Source organism: Scatophagus argus, chromosome 23 (assembly GCF_020382885.2).
Source record: "Scatophagus argus isolate fScaArg1 chromosome 23, fScaArg1.pri, whole genome shotgun sequence".
In the NCBI taxonomy this organism is placed as follows: domain Eukaryota; kingdom Metazoa; phylum Chordata; class Actinopteri; family Scatophagidae; genus Scatophagus; species Scatophagus argus.
The window spans coordinates 13,613,113-13,628,553 of record NC_058515.1 but is presented as its reverse complement, the minus strand read 5'-3'; the positions used below and the strand labels follow the sequence as shown (position 1 = coordinate 13,628,553).

General features: G+C 47.3%; 2 protein-coding genes across 11 annotated transcripts in view; both read right to left on the bottom strand.

Annotated features, from left to right (window-relative positions):
* Positions 1-4,117, bottom strand: part of arhgap36 (Rho GTPase activating protein 36) — a 44,479-nt gene extending 40,362 nt beyond the window's left edge. The window contains exons 1-2 of one of the 7 annotated variants that reach the window (XM_046380625.1): positions 3,583-3,633; positions 2,893-2,975 (exon numbers count right to left, since the gene is read on the bottom strand). Coding sequence is in view for 1 of the 7 variants with exons in the window: in XM_046380624.1 (XP_046236580.1) it covers positions 857-952 (96 nt within the window). In the remaining 6 variants the exon portion in view is untranslated. The other 6 variants (XM_046380632.1, XM_046380631.1, XM_046380628.1 and 3 more) reach the window with 6 other exon arrangements.
* Positions 4,118-6,869: 2,752 nt separating this feature from the next.
* nhsl2 (NHS-like 2) overlaps positions 6,870-15,441 on the bottom strand; it is a 99,140-nt gene continuing 90,568 nt past the window's right edge. For 3 of the 4 annotated variants that reach the window (XM_046380620.1, XM_046380622.1, XM_046380623.1), the window contains 5 exons: positions 14,243-15,359; positions 12,967-14,140; positions 12,550-12,859; positions 11,713-11,830; positions 6,871-11,005 (listed from right to left, as the gene is read on the bottom strand). In XM_046380620.1, coding sequence (XP_046236576.1) covers positions 10,666-11,005; positions 11,713-11,830; positions 12,550-12,859; positions 12,967-14,140; positions 14,243-15,359 — 3,059 coding nt within the window. In that variant the 3' untranslated portion in view covers positions 6,871-10,665. Of the gene's footprint in view, positions 11,006-11,712; positions 11,831-12,549; positions 12,860-12,966; positions 14,141-14,242; positions 15,360-15,441 lie in introns of all 4 variants that reach the window. The other variant, XM_046380621.1, reaches the window with a different exon arrangement.

Genomic DNA, 15,441 nt, shown 5'->3' with positions numbered 1-15,441 from the left:
AGGTTTCCACGCAACCACAAAACACCCACCGCTTCTCTCTGTGCTTCTGCGTATTGGTAAGCAGAAGTAATCCTGATTTTCCTCTTGTCTGCACTCTGTTGCTGTTTTAGGGAACATGGTTACTGTTCTTCCACCTTCCTGTGTGTCGGAGTCTCAAACACATTAAAAAGCTGTTTTGTTTTGGTTTTTTTTCCCCCCCATGGGGTTTGGTGGCGAGATGGGTGCCGAGCAGAGGAACAACTGATTGGATTATGTTTGGTTTTCTGGATCCACAGCTATGAAAAGTGGAGCCTCGATCCCAAATCCAAACAGGGAAAAATATCCACAGGCCAAGTAAGAAGTGATCTGACTTTTTAATTTTACAGGAATTATGTTGGGTGTAACGGCAAAGTTGGAGAATTATTCACAGGGGTTTAGTTATGATGAAATCAGTCCAGCTGAGTTTAACGACGGTGCCATAAAAACATGGATGATCAAAGAACGACAGGCTGATAAACACGAGGAATCAGAGAGCTTTGAATCACTACGGGAACATGCCACTCTTTGTCCCTATGAACATAAACCGGTTCATGACTTAAGCGGGTGTTAAAAGTGAGAAATCCACAGTTTTCACTTCACTCAGGTCAGAAACACAAACTATGTTTCCTTTGTGAAGAAAAAACAACAACCAGCTTTAGCAGGAACTGCTCGTAATCTTCCTTTCATTTCACAGACAAATTCACAGCCTGTCAGCAAATTCCACACAAAATAAGAGAAATGCAGATTTAGGGGTTGCACGGCAACAAGAAATGCTAAACAAATACACACACACGCGCACATGCAAAGACACAGACACACAAACTCGTGTGTAACCCACCACATAGAAGAAATGCATGTCTGGTCGATCTTCTATGTGCACAGCTGGAGGTGGAGGAGACGACGTGGATGTGAGCGCTCCATCCAGCAGGAGCATCAGTCAGGTGTGTGCGGGTGGGTGTGTGTGTGTGTGTGTGTGTGGCCCGTCCTCACAAGTACTCCAAATAATCAGGAGGTTTAAAAAACAAAATAAAACAAAAAATTTAAAAAAAGCCTCCAGTTTTCTTCTCCTCTTTCCACTGCTTTTCTAATGTGGCTGCTCGCGCTCTTCTCTCCCGCACTTGACGTTACTCCTCCCTCCTCACCCTCCCTCCCCTTCCACATGACTTCAGTCCCTCATCCCTCCCTTTTTCTGCTTGGTTCCACTTCCCCTCTCTCTCTCCCTTTTTTTTCCCCACCTTCCAGTGCAATTTAATCTGCTGTTTTTGTTTTTACCCCCCTCCCTCACCCCTCCTTGGCTTTATAAAACAGGTCTGCTTCCTCCTCTCTTCTCCTTCCTCGGCCTCTTGCTCCTCTTTGCTTTAATGAACATCTTAATTTGAGAAGAAATTAGTTCGGAGCGCTTTCGGCAGCAGGAGAGGTTAATTTCTCATCTCACTCCGTCTCTGTGTGTTGATTGCAGATTGCTGTCAGTACTTCCTGTGCTCGCCGCGGCCACCACTCTCTGTCTGTGTGTGTGTGTTTGTGTGTGTGTGTGTCATAGATAACATGGCGTGCTCTCTGCTGTCAGAAACAGGAAGAGTGGAGGTTGGTAGTTTGGCCCAGATCACAGAACCCCCCCTCGAGTGAGTGTGTGTGCGTGTAAATGAGTGCAAGAAAGTGTGTAAGTGTGTGTGTGCACATGTGTGGAAAGAGTGCCCATGCACTTCAGGAAGTGCAGAGAGAGAGACAGATGTAATTAAACGCTGGCATTTATTATGATGCTGTTAAATTAATCACTCTGCTGAACCAGCTTAAACACACACTCATGTTCTCTCTCTCTCTCTCACACACACACACACACACACCACCTTTAAAGTGCTCCTGGTTCATGACCTGTACTAATATCCATATTATACACAGATTTAGACCTGTTTCCACCACATTATCTGTATTACATGCTGCACGTATGCATTAAAATACACTGTTTTCATCAACATGAGGCTCAGCTTACTTTTGTTTCCATTTAATCTTCAATTCGGGTCGTTGGAGAAATGAAACTGGAAGTCTGTGAAAAATAATTCTGTTGTAAAACTTTAAAATGATTTGGCCAAAGTTTCATTTTACATGCCAGGGCTGCTGCTTCAGGCTTAACATTACTGCAAAGATCAAGAAAAATGTCAACCATATCAGAGGTGGTTTCGCCTCAGATTTATGATTTCTGTTGCTTTAAGTGTAATCGATTTCATTCTTAAACACCCCACAAAAGCTTGCACTGACTATGAAAACCCACTCGGTGGCTCTAGAGCCCAAGAAAGAAAAGAGGGACACAACAGAGAGGAAGTGGGTGTGGGTGTGTGTGTGTGTGTGTGGCGAGTGGCGAGTGGGACCCACTGAACAGGTGCCATCATTTTCACTGGGACAGAAAAGCAAGTTCACTCAGCGTTTCAGGGTAAAATATGAGCTTACCAGAAAATAAAGCTTAAAAAGAAAAACAAACGCAACACGTTTTGAGTGGCAGAAGCCATGAAAACACTCATGTCTGCTTTTCCAAAGATCAACATACCAAAAACGTAACTCAAAAGGGAAAATATGTGCAAAACCAAAGCAGGCCGAACAAAAGCAGGCAGGACCAGTCCAGGCCTCCAAGACTCAGACGTTAATGTTCATATTTCAGCACCACGCAGCAGCATCAAAGCGTGACAACACACCAAACACCAAAAGAAAACAAAGTTCAGCCTCTTACAGAAATGACTGCAACAACAAACACCAAAGCACATGTTGCAGCAGCACAATGAGAGCAAATCAACCGGCAGGCAGCAAAAACACAAACAGACTGAAAGCAACACATCAACACGAGCTCAGCATGTCAGCAGAAACAAAAATAAAATACTTAACTTGTGTGGCGTGAAGCAGTGAAACTTTTCTCTGAAGAGTCTCAGTGGTCCCACACACCTGGAAGCTCCTCAAACATCATCAGGCTCGGAGTGAGTGTGTGTGTGTGTGTGTGTGTAAACACGACAAGTTAATTTCACTAAAAAATTGACTAAATTTATCACGCAAAATGTGTCCGTCCTTTACGTTTAAGCTAAGCCGGCTAATCACGTAGTTTCATACTAAGAGAGAGGCGACGTGAAGCGCAGTTTACCGATATGGCCGCGGTCCAGCGAACGCCTCACACTGATGCCAGTGCAGCCTCGTGAAACACAGAGACGGCATCGTGAGAGACGTGCTACATGAACTTTGCAGTCACATCGAAACTAGCACCAAAGCTAGCATCTAAGCTAGCCGTCTGCAGTGTGAAGGCGGTATACGCAGTTTCACAATAAAATGTCAAAATCAATGACTAAATGCATATTTCTACAAGATTATTATTATTATTATTATTTGAAAACTATAGAGAAAAGTCATAACGTTACTGCATCAAACTAGTGTGAAACCTGCCACGAACATGTCAAGATAAATGGTGGCTGACCGCTTAAGCTAATGTTAGCTCAAATCTTACACACGCATCGACTGCATAAAATGACCACTAAGACACCGAATTGCACGCAACGTTGATACGTAGGAGCGAAACGCGTAGCTCACCGGAAGAGCGAGCTCAAAGACAACAGAAGAATGACGGCGGACGGTGCTGACAGCCAAGTGAAGAAAGTTTCCCGTTTGTCCCTCAGGTGAGAGACAAACGTACATGGCGGACTTTTCCAGCAGTCCGGTGAAGAAGAAGAAGAAGAAAGCACGTACGCATGTGTGACGTTGAGGGGCCACTGTTAATTACAATTTAAAATATGTACTCACAACTCAGAACGTCAATGCTCAAATAATTGTTTTAAATTTCAATTATCAACACAACTCAGTTTTATGAACAGGTTTTTACCGTTCGGTCATACAGTGTGTGTGTGTGTGTGTGTGTGTGTGTGTGTGTTTGAGGCCTACATTCTTTTCAGTTGTGTTTTACAGTTTCAAATCTTATTATCAGATCTTTCGTTCACTTTCGGGTCTCACCTTTTCAGTTTCAAACTTGTGGCCCGGATATGGCGTGAGGGGCGTGGTATCAGTTTAGATGGGCGTGGCATCATGAGTGACAGCATAACAAAGAAGGCTGAAGACCTTCCTCTATCACGTTACCTTCGGGGAACATCGGTACTGTGAGAAATATGACTCCTTACTGTCCATACACCATATTAGAAAATATGTTCACACCTGTAAGGGTAACCGGGACCTCACTGTCCCATGTAAAGGATTGATAGGGACAAAAACATTTGGAATCGATAAATTATTGATCGAGAACACAGAACTTGGCAATCGCTACCAGACTCCATTAACAAAAACAGTAATTTTACTGAGTGGAACACAGGAGTTGCTGGAGTAGTCCTGTCTCGATCGGTGACTTAGTTTGTGTTATTGTGAGACTTTCGGTGGTGGCAGAAGTATTCAGATCATTTACACAGTTTAAATTAGTCCCCCTTTCGGTTGCTGCTGGAATAAACAAACACAGTTGGAATTAAATGACTGAAGTTGACTTGAATCCAGACTCCATTGCCAAAACTCGTAATTTAACCGAGCAGAACAGAGGAGCTGGTGATACTGCTTCTGTCAAAGTGACAGTAACGTGACAGTTTCCGATAAAATGTTGCTTAATACCCCAATGACTTCCTGCAGTACTCGCGGCTCATCTGTCCCCTCCATGCTGACCGGAACCTGAACATGACCCCGTGTATCACAATCACAATCCCGCCTCTAGCTTCCCTCGCTTCACTTGATTGACACTTGGTCACGACGTCACTGCGTGATCTCGTCTCGTGTGTGTACGTATGAGCGGGAGCAGCGCTAAAGTTTGAGATCAGCATAACCGACCAGAGTGAGACTCACTCGGATCACCTCTTTGCATTGATGGCGAGCCTCCCAGTGTGATCCTGCCGGGACACAGGAACACCTACACCGCGTACGCCACCTGGCGGTAGGACAGTGCCAGTCGTCAGGACTCCTGACTGTCGCAGGAACAGTCACCAGGTGGATCAGCAGACACTGAAAGTGACCACTACAAACACATTTAAAGGGCTATGATATGATAATTTTATTTTATTTCAGTTTTCATTCAACGTTATGTAAATATGTTAATGAGTTGTCTGCAAAAATGTCCCTTCAGTCAAGCTGCTGTTCATAACTTACCTCACCAATACCAAGACCTGGTTCAGACAGTGACCATGAAGACCGGCAGGACGCACGGCACAAACAAACCAAAACACTCAGTCTTTTTAAGCAAGAAAAATAATTTATTTATAACGATATAATAATTTCATCACATTGGCATCGCATAGCTGCAGAGGGAAGCGTTTGCGTGTGACGCCACCTCGCGGCCACGGATCACACCACTGGATGCGGCAGGGGAACAGAGATTATTCGGTACATACATGGAATATTCCTTTAAATATGTCTGTTTTTTTTCAATGGGGTATAACAAAAATAGAATAATTCCAATAACTCTCTCTATGTCTCTCTGATTATCATCTCTGTGTCTTAACAAGCTGCCTGCTCAGCCCCTGAACTGGGTTTACTTGTTTATTTTGTTTTTCGGGGGGTTTGTTTGGGGGTTTACCACTCAATCTGCCACTCCTAAAACACTCTTTGGCCCAAATCTGCAACCATCAGCCCTCTTCTTCTTCTTCTTCTTCTTCTTCTGTTGCTCTGTTTCGCCCTCTCTCTCATAAAGGCTGAATCAAAAGAGCCCGGACATGCGGTTTTTTGTGGGACAGCTGAACCCCCCCCAAAACAACAACAACAACAACAACAACAACAACAACAGAAGGCCATCAGAGCTTTGTGAGCATCTCTACGATGTGGCAGAAAGCGGTGTGGAGGTGACTGAAAACTGTTCACAGGTCTGCACAGGCCCGAAACCGAGACCCGAACCCTCCAGGACGCCCCGAGTCACTGTGTATTTCATACACTAGATGTTTATCTGCTAAAAGCTTTTGTGCCCATTGTGGTAGACTCCTCTACAAAGCGTTTGACTCCCGTCGTAGCCTTTGCTTTGTCTCTTTGGAGATGATTTGTGGCCGAGTTTGTTTCAGAGTCCAGAAGAGTCTGAAGGGATGTTTGATTTATTCGTGCTCGTCTGGCGTTTAGTCTCATTTTAGCGTCTCCATTCGTTATACCCAACAAACTCCTGTAAACACATTATTCACACGAGCTTTGTTCACTCAAATAAAAACAGAGTGTTCCCTCCCGACTTTTTTTCCCAGCCACAGGTTTCTATTGAGCCGCTGTGCATCTGCAGAGACGGGCTGGAAAATGTAACCAAATGAATTAACGGCGCTCTGTACTTTCCTTGGTTTGCCATATCGGCTTTGGGAAGAAGCTTTTAACGTGATTACTCCTCTGAGTCAGCTGAGAAGAAGGGAGAGAGGAGGTGAAGGAAAAGTTGATGGAGTATGTGGTGGTAATCCCCCCACATTCAGCTGAATCAAACCTTCTCCCTCCCTCCTTCCCTCCTTCCTTCCTTCCTTCCTTCCTCCTGAAGGAAGGGACAACAGTTCTAAACATTCTCACGAGTGGCAGCTCTCTTTCACACTTTGTGGAAATGTCGCGTTTTAATGCCACATGTTGTCGCCGGGTTTTACAGAGTGGAGATTTAATCCGGCATTTCTTGGAGGCAGAGTTGGAGAGGCGGCTTGTGATCGGAGGGTCGCCGGTTCGATTCCCCCACCGGACGGGCAGGAAAAATTTGGGTGTGGTGCAGTGATTAATGCGACAAACGCTCCCCCTCTCCATTAGCCGGCTGATGTGCCATTGAGCAAGGCACTTAACCCCCCAATATGCTCCCCGGGCGCTTGATGCTGTCCACTGCTCCTGTGTGTGTTTCACTGTGTGTAATTTGCCGGGTGTTGCATGTGTGTGTGTTCAACTCAGGATGGGTCAAATGCAGAAGATATATACTATATATACTGTCAATAAAGCTGATTCTTCTTAAAATATTCTCAACCTGAGCTGGGAAAAACCGAGGGATCTCCAGGAGGCTCTTTGGCCACGCCCACCGCTCATTAACCAACCAATGAGATTATTCCTTTGCATCCGGCGCATCTCTGAGAAAGACGTGTAAAAGCTACAACAACAACAACAACAACAACAAAAGCCACGTTCTTATGAAGAGGGACGCCACCCTTCATCAGCACAGCCGTGTGTTTGTACTTCCTTCCCTGTCACAGGCTGTCAGAGCGGATCGTGCAGGATCACACACTGAACGCGACACGCTCCTCCCGCGCCACACACACACTATTCCCGTCTCTCTCCTAACACTCGCCTCTGCCTCCTCTTTTCTCTACATGAAATCTGTGGGTTTACTTCAAATACATTTTGTAGTTTTTATTTATTTATTTTGATCCGACAGCCCTCCCTTCAGATGCTCTACACAGGAAAAACATCACTGCACACACTGTACTCTGCGCGTGTGTGTGAATGCAGATTGGGGCTAATGTTTGTTTGGATTTCAACACTTTTACCTCACAGGTCAGAATAAATGTTCCAGCTTACACCTGTGTTGTTGTTTTGGACAGAAGATCTTTTTCTTTTTCCAACATTGTGTTTGTGTGTGTGTACCGCCAAGCAAATAATAAAATAAAATAAAAAATACAGTGGGTGCTGCAGCAACACACCCACAGGTCAGTATACAAGGCAAACAAACACAGAGGTTTATAGGTTTATCTTTTTTTCATTCACTAAATATTTAAAACAAGCGTCACTTGACTAGTCATCATAAATGGTGATAATTTATGCATTATTAAAATCTTCATTTTTTTCAGGATGATGGAATACCTGAAGGGCTATTGTCGAGAAGAGAGATGTGTGTGTGAAGGAGTTTGTCTCTTTTTCTTTTTTTGAAACTCCGCTGTTCTTATGTGTGGTTTCCCCTTTTCCATCCACCAGGGGGAGCTCTGACTCAATAGCACCGAGGGACAGTTTGCCGACTGGGCGTCAAGAGGGGAAAAGGTTCCGTCCTCTCGCCACACGGTCCATCCATGCAGAGGGGTAAGTCAGGCGTTAGAGCTGGACCACCGCCGATCCCAAATTCTCAGACCGACCACGCGGTGATGGAGACCCGAGGGCCGGTCAGGGGCCGAAGACCATCGGGGGCGTTTCTCTCACAGTCCAAAAGGCAAGGTCCTCTCAGCAAGGACACATTCAAGCTCTGCCTGTTTCCGTGTTGGCGCACAGATCCATTCATTCATCCCTCAATGCTAATTCAATGGATACTCAAAGGGAGGACAGAGCAGAAAGTATAAAACCTCGCAGAACAGGCGAAGGCTGATGATAAGCGTTCATAGAAAGATGTTTTTCTCTCAAACCAAGCACAGCATCTGTTTTCTTGAGTCATTCATTGACATTCATCCGGTGTCGTGTCGTCTGCCGAGCTCAGATGCATAGACTGAATGCAGAGAGGTGGAGAGGAAAAAAGAGGGGTGGGGGGGGAGACGGGGCGAGGTTAATGGAAAACGGAGGAGGATGGAGAGAAGGCTAGAAGAGGAAGGGGAGGGCACAGAGGGGTGATGCTACGTGTTAAAAGAGAGGTCGGAGTATATAAGGAGAGTGTGCTACTGCATGTGCCACGACAGGAAGAGAGAGAAGAGATGATGCAGAGAGACAGATGGGGTGAGTGCTCCAGCGGCGACGAAAGGAGGAGGAGAGGACCGAGTGGAGAGGAGGCGGAGGAGGAGGAGGAGGAGTGTGGAGCCGACTGACACAGAGGTGGGACAGACAAACTATCTGGCCCCTTGATGTCACCCTGCGGCACTGAGGACGACGTCCCCATTCTCTGGCAGGAGCTGCTGTGGTCTGAAGTCTGAAGACTCCGACCAGTCGGTCCAGGATCCTTTGGGATCCGGATTCCTTCAAACTCCATCGGTTCCCAGTATCCTGTTAATCTCTGAGCGGTTACAGAAACTTAAGGTTCGCCAACGTGGGGGTGTTAGCTGTTCTCATCCTGTCCCACGTGTGGAGGGGGTGGGAGTGTAACGATGTGACGACGGCGATGATGATGATGATGAAGATGATGCACACACACAAACGCGTGATCAGGACAAAATGCCAAACACACAAACAGGCACATTGTGCACTCTCTTTCTTCTCTCTGCCACTTTGTTCTTGGCACTTCCCTCTACACACACACACACACGTATGAACACACACACACACGGACACACCGTTAGGTCCCCTCTGGTCTGTTTGTAGTTTTTAACGGTCCTTTGGTCCCATCATCAGAGACCAAAAAGAATAAAAACCCTGTTTAATAACCAGGCCTGCTTCATACTCTCCATACAGAAACTCCACAGGCAAGATTTCATCTGCACACACACACACACACTCATATGAACGCACACACACACGCACTTGCGCAGATAGATCTGTTCTGTTTGTCTTCCATGGCATTACTTCATAGTCTGCGTGTGTTTGAGTGTGTGTGTTTTCCCTCCAGTTGGGCAGTTTGTGGTCCAAGCTGCTTGCTGCTCTGTACACTATTTATAGTCTCTGTGATAGTGATGGATGCATTACATTTATCTTTGTACATGACACGTATAGTACAATCCACTTAGACGTGTACAGTATATGGCCATCTGGCAGGTATAGGAAAAAATATATGGAAAATAAATCTAAATAAAAGACTGTAAAAACAATGGCTGATGAGAGTCTCGGGGAAACAAGATTAGCAACGCAAAGGCTGCGTCATGTAAACGACCTCCGACGCCAAGGAAAACAAAAAAAAAAAAGAAAAAAGAAAAGTGCTTGCGTTCCGAAACGTCGTCCATTTTTCCGGGTGTTCCTGTGGAATGTTTTGTGAAGGTTCACAGCGCGAGCAGCGAAACCTGTCACACGCTCACGCCTCATCTTTGGTGGCAAAAAGCCTCCGTTGCGGTTTCTCTTTGTAAACCCTGCGCTTTCGTCCGCCAGAATCCGAACGCTGCTGATTTCTGAAAACGACGGCGTTGTGTTTACCACAGAGAGAAGAGAGAGTCCAATGTGTTCGCTTTCTCAGGTGCCTCATCACACCCTTCGGTTCGTGTAGGTCTACAGGTGTCGGTGCTGTGGTGCACCTGGCTGGAGGGTTTTGGTTGGATCGTTGATGAATCGTTGGGAAGTCTCACATGTTGAGTATGTTATTCCATTTATTTCATGGGTTCATTTGATCGCTGATCCTCTGTGGTATCAGAGTGAGTCAGTGTAACTGGTTACAGATTCATATATACTGACCATTGTCGTCATCAGGGAATCTTGTTGTCTTCATCCGGAAGGAGCCAGGAGCAAAGACATCCACTGTATATCCTTATATTCCTGGCGTCTACTCCACCCATCCAGCCTCCACGCTGAGCACATCACCAAAGAGGAAAACGTGGTGCAGTTTCGAAGCGTGGCCTTAAAACTTTCACCTTTCATTGACATTTGACCAAACTTTGCTCTCCACAAATTTCTCACTTTCCTAGAGGGACCGGTTTGACTGGGAACAATAGCGCTTCAACCATGGGAGGGACCATTCTGCAAATGGTCACTCAGTAGTTGGAGCGATCCGGTTGGACAGTCAGAGGGCCTCATCTGCAGTGGGTGGCACATAGTAGAATTGGTTGGTAGCTTTGTCAACAGCAAACGGACCCGGCTCGCATCCATTAACAGTACGTCCGCTCACTGATCGCTGGGTTTGCCATCGCCAGGTGTGGTGTCTCCTCCCTCGCCGGATGTCGACGAGGTGGCTGAAAACTCTGTGACCCGTCGCGCCAGAGGGTTTGTGCTTTTGAGAAGCTCCATAGCAGAGACTCTGGCTCCTCCGCTGGAAGACTTGCTGCCTTTCTTCTGAAGCAGGGCCATGAAGTTCTCGTTGCGGGAGCTCGACCTCTGACTGCTGCCCAAGGTCAGATTTCGGAGGTCGCTGCCGCTGGTGCTGTGCTTCACCGGGGACACCAGGCTCTGGCGGCTGCCGAAGGAGTCCGATGGCTCCTTGCGACCTAGAACCTTTCGCTTGGACCTGGACAAAGAGATGAGAGGATTATTAGCAAAGGTAAGGAATCGGAAGATGATGAAACACATTCAAATTCCCCACCTTTGGCGGCTGATTCAACTCATAATTTGAAATTTACTCCTCGAGACAGATGAGCCAAACTCAGATTGACATCTCTCCTTTCAGAGAACAAAAAAACCTTCTAAAACACAACTATAGAAGGGACATGAAAACACTGACTCCTATTCTTCCTTTTCCCCTCCTCACCTTTTCCCCTCCACCTTTCAAGCTATTTTCAGCCTCATGCCGGGTAAAATTGTGAACACTTGTTGCTTGGAGACTAGCTTTCTTGTGGTTGTGTGTGTCTGACATAGACAGAGATTATGAAAAAAAAGAACAAAATAAGAGCCGCTGGTCGTGCAGTAACCTGCTATACATGTAGCCGTTGCTAGGGAACCTTATGCTCTGGCCGCCTCACACCTTTTCAACAAGACAATGCGTCTTTCGTTAAATGCTCTGGGTTATAATAAGCCTGCAGACAGACTTGGTGTTGGATGAAACCATTCATGCTGCCAGAATAAGAGTCCACTGTCAAAACAGATAAGGCTTGAATGCACTAACCATGTCTAACCTTTCCGAGGACCATTTAGGAAAAGGTTTGTAAAGAAGGTAGCACTGAACTATGTGTCATACTAGTGGATCGGATGTGTGTGTGTGTGTGTGTGTGACCAAACCTGTGAATAATAGTGAACAGGTCTTCGGTGGTGTGTGTTGCAGGCGTGCTGGCCAGCAAGTCGTCATCTGTTTCCTCGGCGATGTGGAGCACAGTCTTCTCGCTGGCTGCCAAGTCTTCTGATCAGGACCCATAAAAGCATCACATTTTTAGTTCAGCACATCATATCTGTACATTTCTGCTGGCTTTGTATTGTTTTATCAAAACAAATATTCATAATACATGTGCATGTCTGACTCAGGCACATACAGAATCAGATAATAATTAGATAATGATGATAAATGTCACCTTCACTGTTACAAACAGTGGGAAACCCTCTGTTTTGATTCAATCTAATTTAGGGCAATTGGGCCTGAGAAATCTCCTCTGGCAAAACCAGGAGGTTATGCATCATTGTTGCTGCAGGGAAGCATCCTAATCAAAGCCAGCGGCTCTGACAAGCTATCATTAAACACATGAATAGAAAATGATCAGGAGGAAAAGGTCAGGAGTTCCACCGCTTCTGTCAAAACAAGAATATGATTGGTTTATTTCGTTTAATGTTGCTGTTCAGAGTACGGAGGCCCTGAGAGTAAAGTGAGAAAATTCTTGCTTTTTTTAATCTGTGAAAACATATGATATGTAATATGTGCTCAGAGCGCGCAGAGACTCGCCCTGAAGATAACATGAATAGTTTTGGTCCTGTTCAGGACATGAGGCATTGGCGCACTTTAATAAAAAAATAACCATAAAAATGATCCTGGCAAGGCATCCTCGCTTTCACTTGTTTTCACAAGATTCACCAGAACCGTTCCTCACTGCAAACTAAAAATCAGACAGAACTTCTTCTCGAACATACCTGCCCCGATCCCTGTGTCGGCCATCTTCTCTCCCAGCTCTGTAAGGGAGGAATCCTGCAGAGATGACTGAAGTGACGACTCTTTGGAACTCTCCTCGTCTGTTCCCAAGTGGTTCTCATCATGCTCTGGCATATCGGGAACAGTGGGGGTACTGGGAAACTCCTCGGGTGAGAGTGCTGCTAGAGGAGACCGAAGACCCACAGGGCTGTCGGTCTGTGGAGTCTGGCGCTCTGTGCTGCCGTTGGTGGAGGAGTGGACGGATGAGGGAAGAAGCAGGACATTTGGCTTCTTAGGGACTGGAGGTGGAACCTGGAAAGGAATGAGAAAGCCTTTAAGATTAAATCAGCACAGTTATAATTTTGAGAGATGAATCGGATTATTTAAAAACCGCAGCATTAATCGACTGCCTTCCTCACCTTGGGTTTCTTTTTGTCTGACAGCTCTGCCAGACAGGAGATTGTCATCCTCGAGGGGAGTGTCTTGCTCTTGTCCTGGAGCTCCGGGGCCTCCTGGTTACTGCAGGGAGACGGTAGTGAGCCTCCGTCCTCAGGACCAAGGCGAATCTCCGGGTCTGTGTCAAATTCAGGCTCCATCACTGGATCTTCCAGGAGAGGCTGGGGGTCTGGGAGAGGAGGAAGTTCAGAGAGGGACTGGGACTGGGAGAGCAATGGATGATCGCAGGTAGTTTGTGGAGTCATGGCAGAATCTGGGAGGACACAGGGACTTGCTGATGCTTGTGGTGGAGGTTTTTTGGGCTTGGGTTTTTTCATGACTTTGTAGATGTTGCCTAAGGGCACAGGCCGATCCACGGGTGAGGCAGGAGGTGAGTCAAGGCCTAGGGGTGAGGTAGAGGAGGGGGAAGGAGATTTGAGTAGGAGGTTTAGGGGCCGTTTGGGCAATGGAGGTTTGACAGCGACAGGTGGTTTGGGCTTTGGAAGGGTGGGAGGCGGACTGGGGTCCTCGCCCAGGTCTCGGCCATGCTGTTCTTCTTCGATGGTGTCAGACGCCCCATCAGGACAGTCCTCCAAGTCACCACGAGAGACAGAACGAAGTCGAACAGTCTTCAGTTCATTCTGGGTAACTACAGGCAATGCCTGTGAAGAGCTGGGGCTGATTTTTCCCGGTTTTGCTGCTGTTGATGTGTCTGAATGCCTTCTGCTGGCCTTTTGCTTCGGCTTAATTGATGACAGCTCCAGATGTGCGTTTCCAGGCATCTCAAAGGACAATCTAGACCTAGCAGCCGGGTCCTTGGGTGACGGTAGCGATGATTTCCTTTCTGGGATCTTTGGGCGTAACTTGCACCCTGACATCCCTGTTGTCCCTGTCCCCGCTGTTCCCTGACCTGCCATTTGACTGAGTGGAACAGTTGGGGTGGGGGTCTCTGACTGACTGGAATAGCCACTTGAGGGGGACATAAGTCCTGGGGGTTTGAAGGGCGAGGATGCTTTGATGTCAGTTTCCATGGAGAGCTGTGAGGGTGAGGTGGCTCTGGAGGTGGAGGGAGAATCAAGCAGGGACTCTGAGCTGCCTCTGACTTTCATACATTCAATCACTGTGGTACCTGTTGCTGTGCTTGAGCCTGATAGAGACCTGGAGAAGAGAAGAGAACCCTTGAGACAACATACAACCAGGCGCATAAACAGATTTAGAGCAGAACAAATACGCCACTAATATAAAATAGAGTTTCATTACCTGTAAGGGTCATTCTTCCACTCCTCCAGCTGCCAGTGAGTGGGGAAGGTCAGCTCTGTCTCTCCCTCCTTATCTGGTGCCTGGACCTCCAAGCTTGGAGGTCCATCAGGGCCTCCGTGGCCAAGCTCCTGCTCACCAGCACTGGGTTTAGAGGAGCAGGATGAGCTGGGCAGGAGGAAATCGGGCTGGAAGTCTGGGAAGTGGTCCCTGGGGATGTGCAGGCTCTTTGGCCGTCCATCCCGGTAGAGACCACCTTCGTGGTGGATTCTCCCCTCGGCCTCTCCAAGGTTCTTCATGAGAGACACGCTCCTCACGGGAGGCGGCGGCTTGCGCTTGGATTTCTTGAGCGAGATGGAGCGGGAGCGTAGGCGCAAGCGGCCATTGGCACTGTAGTCTGAAGCTGTGACGGAGATTGTGTCTGTGGTACTGGCACTGTCTTCGGAGCTCCCTCTAGGGTAGAGAAGGGCGTAGCTCTCTCCCAAACCCAGAAAGTGATGACGCTGCTGTTGGTGGTCTGCTATTGCCATGGCATTCCCATTCCCTGTGGACAGAATATTCCCATCTGGCTGGCCTAATTCGCCCTCTGTAAAGCAGAAGGAACCAGAATCTGTGGGCGTAGAAAGGGAGCGCTCCCGGAACTTGAAGGCATTGGCTGCTGCTATGGAACGAGCCGACCGCTCCCGCCCTCTCGCTGCTTCCCCAACCCCCCCACCACCTCCTCCTCCTCCTCTCCCTCCATCTGCTGCAGCCCCTTCAGTTTCACTCCGCTTCCCCATCATAGCTGCTGCCAGTGAAATCCCTGGCATGTTATTCCCTTCTCTCCCGGAAAGGTTTGTCACCGACGTGAATGAACTGGAATGTGAGCTTGCAGACTGTCCCGAGCTCACTAACATCACCCCGTCCTGCATCCCTCGTGCATTACCGATGACGCTGTGCTGTTTGGGCGGAACCGCAGGGCCTTTGTTCACGCTGTAATTGTAAGGTTCGTTCCACGTTCCAGGAGAAAACGTGGAGCCCTTAGGTCCATTCCAGGAAGCTGAGGGTGTGTTTGAGCACAGCAGCCCCGAGTGGTCCATAGTTCCTGGGTGAAGTCGGGCAAGCTGCTCCAAAGTGTTATCTGTGGAAGCGAAGCAGGGAGAGGGTGAATTAACACAACTAAACTCACCACATCATAAACACTCATCAGCTCCTATCTGCAA